The 15,924-nt window shown below is 18.9% G+C and overlaps 1 protein-coding gene across 1 annotated transcript, besides 11 other annotated features; it reads left to right on the top strand. All coding sequences in view use genetic code 6, as the record gives it.

Moving 5' to 3' along the window:
• Positions 1-946: 946 nt before the first annotated feature.
• Positions 947-988: a microsatellite.
• A 477-nt stretch (positions 989-1,465) lies between these two features.
• Positions 1,466-1,511: a microsatellite.
• Positions 1,512-1,854: 343 nt separating this feature from the next.
• Positions 1,855-1,900: a microsatellite.
• Positions 1,870-1,910: a microsatellite.
• An 895-nt stretch (positions 1,911-2,805) lies between these two features.
• Positions 2,806-2,848: a microsatellite.
• A 486-nt stretch (positions 2,849-3,334) lies between these two features.
• IMG5_196680 (hypothetical protein) lies at positions 3,335-6,296 on the top strand (the record flags this gene model as incomplete). The annotated part of the gene is made up of 8 exons (XM_004024233.1): positions 3,335-3,875; positions 3,918-4,313; positions 4,361-4,576; positions 4,620-4,927; positions 5,010-5,066; positions 5,114-5,220; positions 5,260-5,827; positions 5,873-6,296. Coding segments are annotated over 8 exons (2,520 nt in total), but the record flags the coding sequence as incomplete, so codon positions are not given.
• An 8-nt stretch (positions 6,297-6,304) lies between these two features.
• Positions 6,305-6,438: a microsatellite.
• Positions 6,310-6,345: a microsatellite.
• Positions 6,439-7,970: 1,532 nt separating the features above from the next.
• Positions 7,971-8,158: a microsatellite.
• Positions 7,972-8,160: a microsatellite.
• Positions 7,975-8,160: a microsatellite.
• A 1,448-nt stretch (positions 8,161-9,608) lies between these two features.
• Positions 9,609-9,667: a microsatellite.
• Positions 9,668-15,924: the final 6,257 nt, after the last annotated feature.

Raw genomic sequence — 15,924 nt, 5'->3', positions numbered from 1 at the left:
GTTTTTCATTATTAGAAATACTATTTATCAATATATTTAATGAATGAGCTGCCACAATTATCAAACAACCTTGATTATATTTTGTAAAAAATCCATTATTCTTGTTTATAGCTTAAATTACAGTTTTTTTTAATAATAAAATTATGGTATATCTATATTTTACTATAAAAAACTTAACAGATGACCATAAGATTAATAAATAGCAATAACACATAAAGCCTTTTAGTTTTATAATTATTTTATTTATCAATCTAAGAATCTAAGAGTTAAATCTTCTAATATTTTTCAAAGCATCAAAATATTTAAGGGCTTCAAAGAATTAGCGAAAAATCTTGCTATACATTACCTAAAAGAAATTCTTATAGCGGGAGTTCCTTTTGCAATTTTTAGTCCATAAATGGAAACTCTATTGTATTATAATAATTGAAAAATTTTTTTAACTATATTTTAAAAAGTTTCAGTAATTTCTAGGTTATGATCAATATTAACTATTGCAGTCAGAATATTTTTTAATTTATAAGTTAATTAAAAAAAAATAAGATGATTAAAGTATTAATTAGATAGAATCGTAAAAATTACTAAAAGTAGTATTAGATAAATTTGAAACAGCTTTTTAAATTAATTTCCTAGAAAATATTATATATATTTATTATAATTATAAAACTTTCAATTTTTTTTTTTTTATTGTATATATTTTTATATAATATAATAAAATTTACTTGATTTCATATTTATTAAAAAAAAAAGTAATTAAACCAAAATCAGGTTTTGATGTAAAATTTTAACCTGTATCATTTTGTTTAAATTGCTGAATTGAAATATAATTTATATTTGGATTTAATCATTACTGTTTATTACTGATAAGTTATCAAATTATAAATAAAGAAATCAACTAATTATTATTACTTTCGTACGAATAATTAATTTTTTAAACGCCGTTTTAAAAATTTTATTTTAGATTTTTTTTGATTTTGTTTTGATTTTTTTTTTCTAAAGATTAATTTTATTTGTTTTAGTTGATTTCTTAATGATTTTAAGGTTATTTTATTTTGATGATTTGCTTATTAAATTGACTCTTATATATGAAATTAGTTTATTTGGACATGTTTAAACATTAATTTTTTATATATATTAATTTATTTTATTTTTAAAGCTTTTTTTATTAATAATTTGTTTTTTTTAAATAAAATATAATGAAAATTTGATTTACTTTCTTAAAATAATAGTAGTTATTATTGAAATAATAATTTGTTTGAATGTGATAATTATAAGTTAACTGAAAGTTGAAGTTCTAAATATTAAATTATTTATTTTTATTTTAAATTTTCTTATATTAATTATTAACAAATATAAAAATTCTAATATAATTAAATTTATTAAAGTTGATTAATTTATTTCTCATAATGCTTTTTTAAATCTATTATAGAGCATGAATTCTAGTTTATTTGACTTTTTATTCGAAATATATTAGATTTCGTTTATATTTTTATTATAATTAGTTTATTTTTTATATTCTTCTGTAATTTAAATTATAAATTTTTTTTTTTTTTATAAATAAAATAATTTAATAAAAGATTATTATATTTAATAAAATATAATATAATAAATAAAACTAATAATTATGTAATGATAATAATATTAATAAGGAAAATTATTCTCTTTCATAATTTTTCACCAATATCAACTGCTTTAATATATTCTTCTTCCGTAAGATTTAAGGTTCTAACGACTTCTAAATGAGTTTTTTATTTTTTTAAAAGCTCAATTAATTTTTATTATTTTTTGAATGCTTAAATTAGTTCTTATTTTTATCTATCAAGTCTTTTATTCTCTAAATTTAATTAATCATTTTATTTTTTAAATCTTCTTATTTTTCTTTTTAATTTATTGATTTTTCTTTCTGATTTATTTTAATGCTTTCTAATTCTTCTTAAAGTTTTTGGATTCTTTTTGAATTTTTATTTTAATGAAAACTAAAAAAAATACTTTTTATCTTTATTTAAAAAATTTTATTCAATTTTTTAATGATTTTCTATTTATTCTTAAATATCCTATTTTTTTAATAAAATTAAAATAAAAAAAAACTTAAATTAATTAATTAATCGACTTTTTAAAATATCATATTTTCTCTTTCTAACATTTCTTTTTTTTATTTTAAGTCCTTAGATACTAACTTTATTTATTCATATTTTTCTGTTACTTTTTATATTTCTTCTACTTAAAGTTTTTAGTTTTCAGTCAAATATTTTCCTTTACTTTCAAAATCTTTAATTTAGTTTTCTATATTTACTAAAGCATCATTTAATACATCAGATTGGCTTTCTAATTTTATAATATCCTGTTTTTCTTATTCTATTAATTCATCTTTTTTTTTCAAATATATAATATTTAATTTGGTTAAAATATTACCTTAATCTGTTTAAACTTGCTTTAATAAATTTATTTTTTATACTTATTCATTTTCATTTTTTATTTTTATTTCTTATATTTTATCAATAATATCTTTATTTTAATTCGCATATATGTCTTCGTCTGAATTTTATTGTTCATCAGATTCTTAAATCTCCTCATTTTATATTTGGTTTGTCTATTTTTATTCATTTTGTTTTCTTGTCTTTTTATTGTTTATAACAAAAATATATGTTATATTTGTTAAACTTTTAATATTACTATATTTTGCTATATTAATTATCTTTTTTTATCTAGTTCTTAATTTAATTATAATAATTCATATTCTTTATTTTAATATATTTCTAATTTACTATTCATTTTATTCTAATGTTTAATTTTTATTATTTTTTTAAATTTAAAAATAAAAGTATTATTTTTTAAATAATAAATTATTATTGAATTGAATATTAAAAGTTAAATAAAAATTTATTTTAATATATAGAAATAATTATAAAAAAAATTTTTTTTATATAAATCTAAAATTAGTAAAATATATTTTAGACAATAATAAACAAAAAACAAAAAAAAGTGAGAAGATTTGAATCAATTAATCCTTCAATTGCTGAAGTAATTTAAATTGAAGACGAAAAATTTATTTTGAAATCCTCCCAAAATATCTAATAAATTAAAGGTTTTAGCAAAATATTTCTTCACAGTTCTTTATTATTATAAAAGAACTATTTGATATTGAAAAGAAACCCTAAAACAACAATATTTTAATTATCAGCTCCCCTTCTAATATGTATTTTATTATTTTTTTAGTAAAATCTTGCAGATAATTTAAACAAAGTAACGTTAATAGAGAATGAAATAGCATAAATAGGAAAAATTCCAAAATGTATAAACCCAATTAATAATTCAACAAACTAATGTATAACATTAGGATATGGTATAATAGGAAATAGAGAAAAATGGATAGATTATGTATTAGACTATGTGGCATATGTAAATGATTTAGAACTTGAAAAAGACATAAGATAATTAACAGATAAAAATATCCAAACTAATTCTAATTAGTTTGTAAATTTTATTCACACTAACCCTAATATGACTTAAATTGGCGTAGTATTTTGTACAAGTAAATGGTCTATCATCAATGATTAAATTTCTATCCCTTGTTAAAGTAATTAAATGCCCCCTTATAATAAAAAAGTAGTTATGTATACAATATTTTATAATTGGACGCTTTTTTATAGGTCGCCTTATTTGAGCGGATTTGGTAAAAATCTTCAAAAAGACTGGGTTTTGTTAAGATTAAAAACTTCTATTGATAATGCAATTATTGACTTTTTTAGTAAATATGATATTCAAGTTGCCTCTTAGATTTTGGATTTAGAAAATTAGAATAATTAGAGTATATTAGATATAGATTTTAAAGAAAGAATTGAAAATGTTGCCCAGGATTTTCCTTTTGCGTATAATAGGTATATTTTATTAATTTAACTATTTTTTATTGTTTTTTTAAGATTTACAACTGGATATGATGTTGTTACTACTAATGGTGCTTTTTATTTTTTTATACCAATTATGATTAATTTTATTATACTTATTAATGAAATTTTGAGAGAAAAATAAAAAAAGTTAAGACATGGTAATTTCTTTTTTTTTTATATACTATTTAAAAAAGGAATTATGGTTATGGGAATGAGTCATTTTAGTTATTGGCTAAGTTGGAATATTACAGGAGGAATATTAAATGGAATTACTTGTTTTATATAAGTATGCTCAGGTATACTATTTAGATTTGATATATTTATAAAAACACCATTTCTTATAATGTTTGCATTTTTATGGATATTCTCATTAAGTATTACTTAAATAAGTTTTTTAATAACAAATATATGCACTGATACTGCGAATGGGTTTTTTAATTTGTTTATCTTTTTAAATATTATATTAAAATACAAAGATATTCAGTAGCTTATGGATTTTTATTAATGTCGATTGTTTTAGAATTTTTTTTGACAAATAATTTCTTTGTATATTATTTGTATAGGGAAGATGCAGATTTTTTTATTATTTTCCTTAAAAATGCATTTATTACATATCCAGCTTATCATTATTCTAAAATATTCGGAGACATTGCATTTAAAAGTGGAAAGCATTATTCGGTTTAAGAAAGTAGGTACCAATTTTTATTTATTTATTAAAAAAAAAAATCAATTTAGATGGATAGATGGGAAAGAGTATACTTATTAAGATTTATTTGAACCTATAGCAGGCAAATTTACTCTTCCTAAAGAATCTAGTTATGAATGTCCTTCTACTTTTCAAAGTTTTTTTCATTTATTTTTAACTATTTGCATATATTTTTGGCTTTCTGTTTATTCTGATCATGTATTTCCTAATGTAAAATAAATTAGCATTTTTTTATTTAATTATGTATTATTTTTAATTAGAATAGGGGTACTACAGAATAACCTTTATTTTTTATTTCACCTGAATATTGGTATAATGTCCTAGGATTTAAAAAAAGGTAAGTACTAAAATAAAAAATCAAACTTGATAATGATGTAAAAAAAAACAAAAATAATATGATTATACTGATATGGGTTTAGCAAATACAGTAAAAAGAGAAAAAAGAAGAGTTAAGGCTAATTTAAATGGAAAAGCAGGTTTTTTCCATATAAAATAACTAAATTAATGTTATAAATTTATAAAGAAACAAAAGGTATAAGAATCATAAAGATGGGAAAAACTTACCATAAATATCCTTTTGGAATAAAAACAAGTAAGGATAAAGTAGCTTTGAATAAAATTTATCTAGAAGTATTAATAATAAACAAATTTTATATAATAAAAAAATAGATAGAAGGAGGGGAACTATTAGCAATATTAGGGCATAATGGAGCAGGAAAAAGTACATTAATAAATATATTAACTGGTCTTTTATCCCCTACATCAGGAACAGCAGAAATGATGGGATATGATATAAATACGGAAATGAAAGAAATATAAAGTATAATGGGGGTATGTCCATAATTTGATATATTATGGGATGAATTAACAGCTGAAGAGCATTTATATTTATTTAGTTTATTAAAAGGAGTTCCTTAAAATCAAGTATAAACATAAATAAAGAATAGTCTATAATAAGTAAGTTTATTAAATGTAATGAGAGCATAAGTAGGAACATATTCTGGAGGAATGAAAAGAAGGGTTTCTTTGGCAATATCAGCAATAGGGAATCCAAAAATAATATTCATGGACGAACCTACTACTGGTATGGATCCAAAGACAAGAAGAGAAATATGGGAAATGATACGAAATTTAAAAAAAGACAAAGTAGTAGTTCTTACTACTCATGCAATGGAAGAAGCTGAAGTTTTAGCAGATCGAATTGTTGTTGTCGCAGGAGGAGAACTAAAATGCATAGGTATTTATGCATATTACATATAATTTAAACATATTATTATATTAGGGACACCTTTGTATTTAAAAAATCATTATAGTGATGGATATAGGCTTAATTTAGTTACAGATTAATAAAATGTTGATTATGCTAGGATTGCCATTAAGTAAGCTATTCCATCTTGCAAAATTTTAGATGAAAAAGGAGGAAATATTATTGCTTGTGTACCTGTTATTCATTTGAATGAATTGGGTAATTTCTTTAAAATTATGGAAAACGAAGCAACTGATAAGTCCATTTATAATCTTAAGAATATTATTAAAGATTGGGGATTATCGCATTCTACTATTGAAGAAGTCTTTATGAAAATTACTAAAGCAAAAAAATATTTATTATGATTTATTTTTTATAAAATAAATTTAATTTTAAATATTTAATTAAATAATATTTTTTATTAAATTTTAGTTAGGTTTATTATTTTAAAATTTTCCATAATTAAAGTTATAAAATAGAAAAAAATAATTAAATAAAAAAAATATAATATCTAATCTTATAAATATAAAAAATATTATTTAAAAATAAATATAAAATATATAATTATTATAATAAAATAAAAAAATAAATAAATAAAAAAAGAATGATAAACTTAAAATATTTTGCATTTTGTAAAATCCATTAGGAAAAATTAATTTATGCAATAACTAATGAAAAGAACATGGAATCAGTATATTAACATGAATGTTTTAAAATAATAAAAGAAGTAGAAAATTTATAATTAAAATAAGAAGAACATTAAAAAATAAACACAACATATGGATCTTGGTACTGTAAAATAGATAATTAAAATATAATTTATTTAGTACTTTCAAATGATAGTTATCCTGAAGGATATGCATATAGTATGATTTAAGTATTATAAAACCATTTAGAAAAGATAAAAAATTACGGAAATGAAGATGATACTACCTTAAAATTTCATGCAAAAGCAACTATGAATGAATAAATAATAAAATATAATGATTTATCCAAAATAGAAAATTTAAAAAAAACTACTTCAACTATTTAAAGTTTAGAGGAAAGTGTTAAATAAAATATTTAAGTTGCCATAGAAAATAATATTAATTTAGAAAATTTGGAAAGTAAAGCCTAAAATTTAAATCAAACTTCAGAATTATTATTGAGTTAGTCAAATGATTTAGCAAGAATACTTAAGTATAGAAATTTAAAATTAAAAGTTTTAGGAGGATTATGTGGTTTAAGCATTTTAATATTTGTTGTATTGCCCTTTTTTTGAGTTATTTTAATAATGTTATTAATTTTGTCTTTATTAGTGTAAATTTAGTAATTTATTAAAAATTATTTTAAAATTTACTAAAAATAGTTTTTTGTTAAAAAATAATTATTTTTTATATTTTTTTAAAAATGTAAAATTTTGAAATTTAAAACTGTTTTTTATAATATTAAATAAAAAAAGGGATTACTAAAATAATAGTAAGAATATTTAAAATTATAAATAACTTAAAGAAGTTTATAAATTATTTAAGCTATCCATATTTTTTATAATTTTTTACAAGAAAAGTATAAATAGCTTAACTTATAAATTCTATAAGTAAAAAAATGTTAATATTTTATATAAATTATAAAAATAAATGTAATTAATTTAATAAAAAACTATTTAGTAAAATTAAATTAATAACAATAAGTTAAAAAAATCTATAATATTTAATATAATTATTTAATGTATTTTTTTAAATACTCAATAATTTAAAAAAACCAAGAGAAAATGAAAAATTGCCTTTTTAAAAAATTTTCGAAAGCATTTTTATTTTTATAGTATTAATGAAAACGGTAAATTTAAATCAAATTATACAAATTAAACTCCTTTTTTTTAAAAAAAGTAGTCATTTATATTTTATAAACTAAAATATATCATATCCTTCATTAATTATATTCATTCTAAAAGTTAATATTAAATTTATTTTTATTAATTATTTAAAATCTTAAAAAAAAAATATTATCAAATATTTTTTTTTTATAATTTATTGTAATAATATTTATATATATTGCGATATTTATTGTGATTTTTTCGATATAATATTATAATCCATCATTTTACTTTAAATTTTTATAAATATTTATATTAATTAAGGAATATTTGAAAAATTCTTAATAATAAATAATAAAAAATAATAAATTAATAAAAATAAATAATAAAAAATAAATAATAAAAAAATATTAATAAATAATAAATTTTAAATAAAAAATTATAATTTATAAATAATAAATTATAAATAAAAAATTATAAATAAATAATAAAAAATAATAAATATTAAATAATATAAAATAAATAATAAATATTAATTTTTAATGAATTATTAATAAATAATTTTTAATAAGTAATAAATTATATACAATAATTTAATTTTTTTTTTTTTTAAATTTAGAAATTATTTTATTTATATATTTGTATGTTTATTTTTTTATTAATATATATAAACAAACATATATTTTTAATATTAATAAATCTTATTTTTAATTATTTTTTATCTTTAAATAAATAATAATTATTTTAAGTTATTTTTAACAATTGTATATTGTTAAATTTAATTAAAATGCATTAAATATAATTTTTTAAACATAATTAATTAGTACATATAACAAAATATATTTTTTTTTAATTTTTAATACAAAAAACATTTCATCTTATGATTATGATAAATTTAATTAAATAAAAATATCTAAAAACTGTATTTTTAAATTCGTAAATAATTAAATAATTATATCTTTAATTAGTAATATCAATAATGCAATAAAATATTATATCTTAATATATTAAATCACGAAATTAATTTAAAATATATTTAAAGTTTATATTTTTTAATTATTTATTAATTATTCACAAATAAAATTTACAAAAAATATATATTAATAAATAATCTTTTATATAATATTATATTATTTTATTCTTATTTTTAAATTCGAATAAAAAATTGCAATCATTTTTTTTTTTTTGATTAATACAAATAATACATAAAAACAATAATAATTAAATATATATTTTGAGGTTTTTCAAATGCAATCATTTTTAGAATTTTTAATCTGAAATTATCAAAAATTTTTAAATTATTTTTATATTATTGACAAAAACTAGAAAGTTAAAATAATATAGTAAAATATATATGAAGGCTATTATGAAGATCATTTTATCTAATTTGCTTGTAAAGGACATTTATTAAAAAGGTCGATAAATAAAAATAAAAAAATAGTTTATTTATTACGACAGAATATACTATAAATTAGAAAACTATACTTATTCCGGTTGTCAATAAAAGATTCGAAAATAATAAGAACAATAATAAGAGATTTAGTTTATAAAAGACTAAATTAGTTTGTAGCATAGATGAATTGCGTGCATACATTTAGTTTTTAGTTTATAATCGAAGGATATAAGCATTATCAAATAAACCTTGCAATAAATAATTATATATAAAATAAAAAAAATATAAAGACTATATATGAAAACGAGATAAAAAAGCTAAAACAAAGAAGATTAAGATATGTAGTTGATATTCAAGAAAGTTTTCTTTATTTACGTTTTATATAAAATTTATAATAAAAATCCTTATAAATGTTATAAAATTACCTATAAAAATTACAATATATCGAGAGAAAATTATTAAATAACTTTTTTCAGTAAAGGACTGAGTTTTTTCAAAATAAACTAATCTGAATTACTTTTTTTTAAATTTTTGATCCATATTAAATAATCATTTCATTTATAAAATTCGGTTAATATAAAAATAAATAAAATATTTTAATAAATAAAAAATCTAAAATTTATTTAAAAAATAAAATTTTTAAAATATAATATAGTCTAAAATATAAAAAATATAAAACTCATTTTTAAAATGTTAATAAACAAATAAATTAAATTTAAATATGTAAAAGTTGTTAATGTTAAAATCTTACAAAGTGAAATCTAAAATAATAAAATTCAAAATTAAAATATGTTTATATAAATTTATACTAAAAAAGATTTATATAATGTCTCTAAAATAATTGGAATTAATTTTGGTATTATAGAACAAAAAAAAGTAATCAAAAAAATTATATTAAATTTATATAAATATAAGTCTCGTTTCATCTGACACTCATTTTCAATGCAAATTAAAATCTTAGTATATTACTAAAAATCTTGCTTTTTTATCAAATTCTTTACAAAAAGTATTTTCAATAACTACTTTTTTTATTATTATTTTTAATTTTTTTAAAACTAAAAATATGTATTTTTATTAATAAGAGATTAAAAATAAATATTATATTTAAAAATTGTAAAAAACACTATAATTTAAAACTAAGCCTGCCGCGCAAACAATAAAAATTATTTTCTAAGTTATTTATTTTGTCCATTTAAAGTTTTATTTATTTAAAGTTTTGTATATATTTGTTTAGTTTTTAAAACATATTTATTTAAAAATATATTGAAAAATTTTTCAAGTTTTTTTTTTCATTTCATAATTTTTTAATAAATGCTTATTACTTTTGTACAAATTTTTTCTAAATAAAATGTTCGTTATTTAACTTTAATCTCCTTTTTTATTTTTTGATTATGTTTTTAAGAAAATACAGAAAAAATAAAAACTAATGAGCAAGTAATATATTAAGAATCAATAATTATATTTTTATAATATAAGTTTACAAGTATTATATTTTTTTAATGTATTTTTATAAATTTATTTAAAATTTTATATTAAAAACATTATTAATGAAAAAATTTAAAATTTTGTTATGAAAAAAAAAAAAAATTAAAATAAAGTATTATCAATAATTTAAATTCTATTATATTAATAATAACTACGTAAAATAAAATGCCTATTTTATAAAATTTATTTATAGTTTATAAAAATATATTATTGACTTACGATTAGTCAGTTTAATAAATAGTAAATTAAATATATTTTAATTATTTAAAAAAATATTATCTTTATATATTTATAATTACTTAGTATTTTATTTAATACAGAATTAATTATTAAATCTATGATAAATTAAATTTTGAATAAAAATAAATATAATTAGTAACAGAAAATAAAAAATATTTAAAAAATTTATACATTTCTAATTTTGTAAAAACATAAAATCCTATAAATCTATTTATAATTTTTCAATTCCACTCTCCTTTAATTTAATTAGCAATATTTTCAAATTAAATAGCTGCTAATCTATCAGGCGAATTCTATGCTTATATATTAGTTTAAAACTATTTATATTTTTCATTATTTTCGTCTTTGTCATCATCTTTATCAACATCAAGGTCTCCATAAGCTAAATACTTGTCAACTTTATCTTCTACGCCCTAAAAAGTTAAAAAAGGGTAATAAAATCCTCTTAAACAAAAAATCTTAGTTACAAATCCAAGCTAGGATTTATCGAAAATTTTAAAAACACAAAAAAATGCTACACTAACAAAATCAGTAATTAAATCAACAATCCAAGCTGCAAAAATAGAAGCGACATATATCTATGAAATATTTTATTCTTTTAACAAAATAACAACATTAACAATAATCATGGCGAGTTAAAATAAGCCTATAATCCCAAAATTAATCAAATCAAATATGTTTGTAAGTTTTATTAACATTTAGATTGTATCTACATATATTTAACTATTATCTTATAACCATGTTTATTTAAAGAACCAAGAAATCTTTATAAAGTTCACAATCCCTACAGTAAAATACATAAAAAAACAAGTACAAAGCCATGAGTAAACTCCGTTTTCAAAAGAAACATTGAATACATCTTTTTAAACTGGTAAAGATTTCACAAAAATAGCGTTAAACATTAAAATACTGATTATTTATTAACAATAATTGGCAATTCTTTAGGTTCTGGGAAATATGAATGAAGTTGGTCCATAAAAAATTGAATAAATAGGATGGATAAACCAATATGTATCGATTTCAGTAAAAGACGCATTTTTTTTAACTTTATCAATATATTTACTAATGAAGATAATCAAAAAAATAAAACCTATGTAAACGCAAACTGAGAAAATCCCAATTAATTATGGAGAAGATATTTTTTCAATTTCTTTTTCATTTAAAATAACCGTTTCTTCCTTTTAAATCAAAAAGTTAATAAAATCAAAAAACTCTTTGTCTTCTTTCATAAAATAAGAAGATGTGTAACTAAATATTTCCCTAATAGTAAGTTTTTTCTCAAGTAAATTTTTATTTACAATCACTCCATAATTACTATATAATTAATCACTTTAGCAAGTGATATGTGTAACGTTTTCATATAAAAAAGAAAGTCCATTTTGTTTAAATTTTAAATCATTTTCATCAAAATAAATACATGTATAAGGTTTATCGTTTTTATATTATGTTTTTAATATTGGAGAATGTATTTTCTTTGGAATTATAATAATAATGGGTTCTTTCGTATAATAAATTTGCTGTTTTCTGTCATTTGAATATATTGATAAACTTACAAAATAAGAAATAGATTAATTTTTTAGTTAATAAACGTCAAATGGATTTTATTTCCATGTTGTTATTAAAGATGTTAAAGATCTAGAATTATTAAAAAGTGAGAAGTCAATTAAAAATTAAGTATTTTTTGTTTCAAAAGAAAACCTTTAGGAAATATTCTATAAGAAGTATTTCGAAATATTGAAAACGTCATTTTCTGATAAATATTAAAGATCAAAATTTGCAATAAGGTTTTGAAATTAAGTTTTTAAAGGTATTTAATTAAATAGGTCAGTATAACTATTAGCGAAATTAGAAAGAAAAGAATTAAAGAGCTAATTATATAATCTTACACATTTATTTTATAAGTAGAGTTTTTCAAAAGAGGAAATATTATTATTATTTTTAATCAAAAAAATAAACTGAGAGACTATTTTTGTCATCTTATTCAAAAAGTTATCATCAGAAATTTATTACTTGTTAAAAATAACTTGAAAATTACCCACAATATATTCATATATTTCAAGTATTTTTTTTAGTTAAAACTCTTCAATAATCATATAAAATTTCAATATTTCTTTTATAATTTCCAATCCTAAAAATCCTTCTTAATCATCCAAAAATTTAAATTCTTCCATTTTTTCAACTATAGTATTTAAATGTTATCCAGCTACATCCATTTCAAATGAATTAAATTGACAATTTTCACCCACAAAACCCTGAATGCATTCACAAATTATCAAAGTGGAATCTTCGGAAGAATTCAATGAACAATTTCCTTAAGATAAACAGTGTATTTTGCTTGAACATTCTAATTATTTATCATTTATGGCCATATACATTTCATAAAAATATTTTCTTTGTGTATTTAATTATTCATTTTTTTATGTTTTCTCGATTTTTTTTGATAGAAATTCCGAAAAGAAAAATACTATAGCTTACAAATCATATATATCTGTTATTTAATTATAAATTTTCTCTTCATATTTTTCAATTGAAAAGCCTTTTTCTTCCAAATAATATTTTCTGCTATTTTATTCTTGGTCTTAAATTTTATCAATATCTATTTTTTATAATACGATATCTTCCTTATTATATATTTTAACTATAAATTGTATTTTAGTCCCTAAAAATGCATACTTTAGAATGCAGAATCTATATAAATTTTCATATTCATCATATTCTTTTACTTATTCATAAAAAAAAACTTCATTTTCTTCTAAAAGTACATAAAAGTCATATTTAAGTGTGTTTCCTTCATAAGAAAATCCCTCCATTTTTAACTTTACATATAAAATATTATCCAAATTTTCAAAATTAATTTAAATATTTCCTTTTTTAATTTCATTTTAAATCCCAAACTATTAAAAAATACTAACTTGTTGATTCAAAATATCCTTTAATGTTGCTTAAATAATAAAATCTTTACCTGAATTTAGTCTTTATTGTGGAATAATAATAAATTAATTTCTTTCGTTTAAAATATCTTCAAATAAACTACTAATATTATTCCCGTTTGAATCCTTTAATTCCCAAATGATATTAAATTAATTTAAAGAATGTACATGTAATTAAAATCTAACACTTTATCGTTAATTATTAACTTTATTGTTTAAAATTTACACGAATTTTATTTAAGGTAGAGGATCATTTTAGCAAATAAAAGACTAATCATTTTCTCTTATAGTCCCAAAAGGACATCCACCTTCTAAACACAATCCCTAATAAAAAAATAAGCCTGAAACACATCCAGAAAGACAACTAATTGTACAAATCTAGCACATTCTACTTGAATTAGTTTGATTTGGATCATAGGGTAGCTCAAAATAGCCTTCTTAGCATTTTTCTTAACAAGAGAAAATTTTAGGATGAAAAAAATATGAAGAATTACACTTTAGACATTCGTTTTTTGATTCTCCAAAACATAGGGAACAATTTTTGTGACAAATTTAACATTTTTTTAATGTTTTATGAAAATAAAATCCTTCATCACAAAATTAATCATCGTCTTATGCCAATAAGCACTTATCTAATAAAAGTATATAGTTTTCTTTGCAAGAAATGCATGAGTCATATGTTTATCCTGAACAGTTTTCGCAATAAGCAAAACATGTTATGCATTCTCCGTTAAAAGGAAATATTCCCTAGTCATTTTAACATTATGATATACATTTACCATTTTTGTCCATATAATAGTTCTTTTCACATTCAGAACATTCGGATTCGGAAGAGCCAAAACATTCTGAACATGCTGAATTGCATTTTAAACACTTATATTCCTTTATATCTAAATAAAGTCCTTCAGTACAGGATATGCATTCTTTTTCGGAAAAACCGAAACATTCCAAACACGAATAATGGCATTTTAGACATTTATTTTAGGCAAAATCTGTATAAAAACCTATTGTGGGACATGATATTGCACATGAAGTTCCATATAAGAAATAACCTTTTTTACATGAAATACATGTACTTTTATCTTTACATTCTTCACATTATTAAGGACATGAAACGCATATTTAATATTATTCAAGTAAATAAAAGCCTTATAGACATGATTGACAAGAATTAAATGATTCTGAAAGGCAAGCCTTACAACCATTTTTGCATAATTAGCATTTTTAAGTTTATAAATCTGTATACGATCCTTCAGTAGAACAGTAGGTTTTACATTCAGACGAAAAGTACTCTAGAAAATATTACTTTTAACATTTATAGCATTCTTTGTTTGTACCTTCGAAACATTCAGTACATTCAGATGCACATCTTTAACATTATTGATTTAGTCTATTTGGGTAATCACCTTTATTTTTTTACATTTGATATAATTTTTTTTAAAAAAACAACCTATTTAACAAAATTATTCACATAAATTGTCTTTTTTAAAAAGCATATTAAAATCATTAAATTTTGCACATAATATGCAATCTTCATTATTATTAATAAAATTATTTAAAAAACAAAAAAATACCTTTTCTATGTCCTCCACTACATGTAGAACAATCTTAATCGCATAACTAACAAGTATTATCGCTTTCTCTATAAAATCCATCATTACAATTAACTACACATCTTTATTGAACACTTAATTGTCCTTAATATTATATTATTTTCTAGAAAATATATCCTTATTAGCAATTCAAGCATTCATTTTAATTAAGACATTCTTTACAAGGAAATATACATTTTTCACAAGTTCCTTAGTCGTCATCTGCATAATATTCTGATGGACACCTAGGAACGCATTATTTATTAAACAAGTATCTTCCTGGAATACAAGAAGTGCATTAAACTAGATTACTTTAACTTTAATCAAAAGCACATTTATTACATTCTTCAGGACAATATTCACATTGCTTAGCTTACATATATAATATTTTAAAATTTATATTAAAAAAAATATCTAATATACATATATTTACTTTCAGGATTAGAATAAGTTAATCTTGGACATACAATTTAACAGGTATTCATATATTAAAAATAGCTTTAAGTATTGCACAAAATGCATTAATTATTTGCATTTCCAAAACACTATCTACACACTGCCAAATTACAAGATAAACAATCTTAATTTTCTCTATAACTTCCATCTGGACAAGAATTTCCACATTCGCTAGGCCCAATTCCATTAATTAAAAAATA

The sequence above is a fragment of the Ichthyophthirius multifiliis genome, assembly GCF_000220395.1.
Source record: "Ichthyophthirius multifiliis unplaced genomic scaffold scaff_1120509251400, whole genome shotgun sequence".
NCBI lineage: Eukaryota > Ciliophora > Oligohymenophorea > Hymenostomatida > Ichthyophthirius > Ichthyophthirius multifiliis.
Note: the sequence above shows the minus strand (reverse complement) of the source record. Positions and strands in the feature narration are given on the sequence as shown.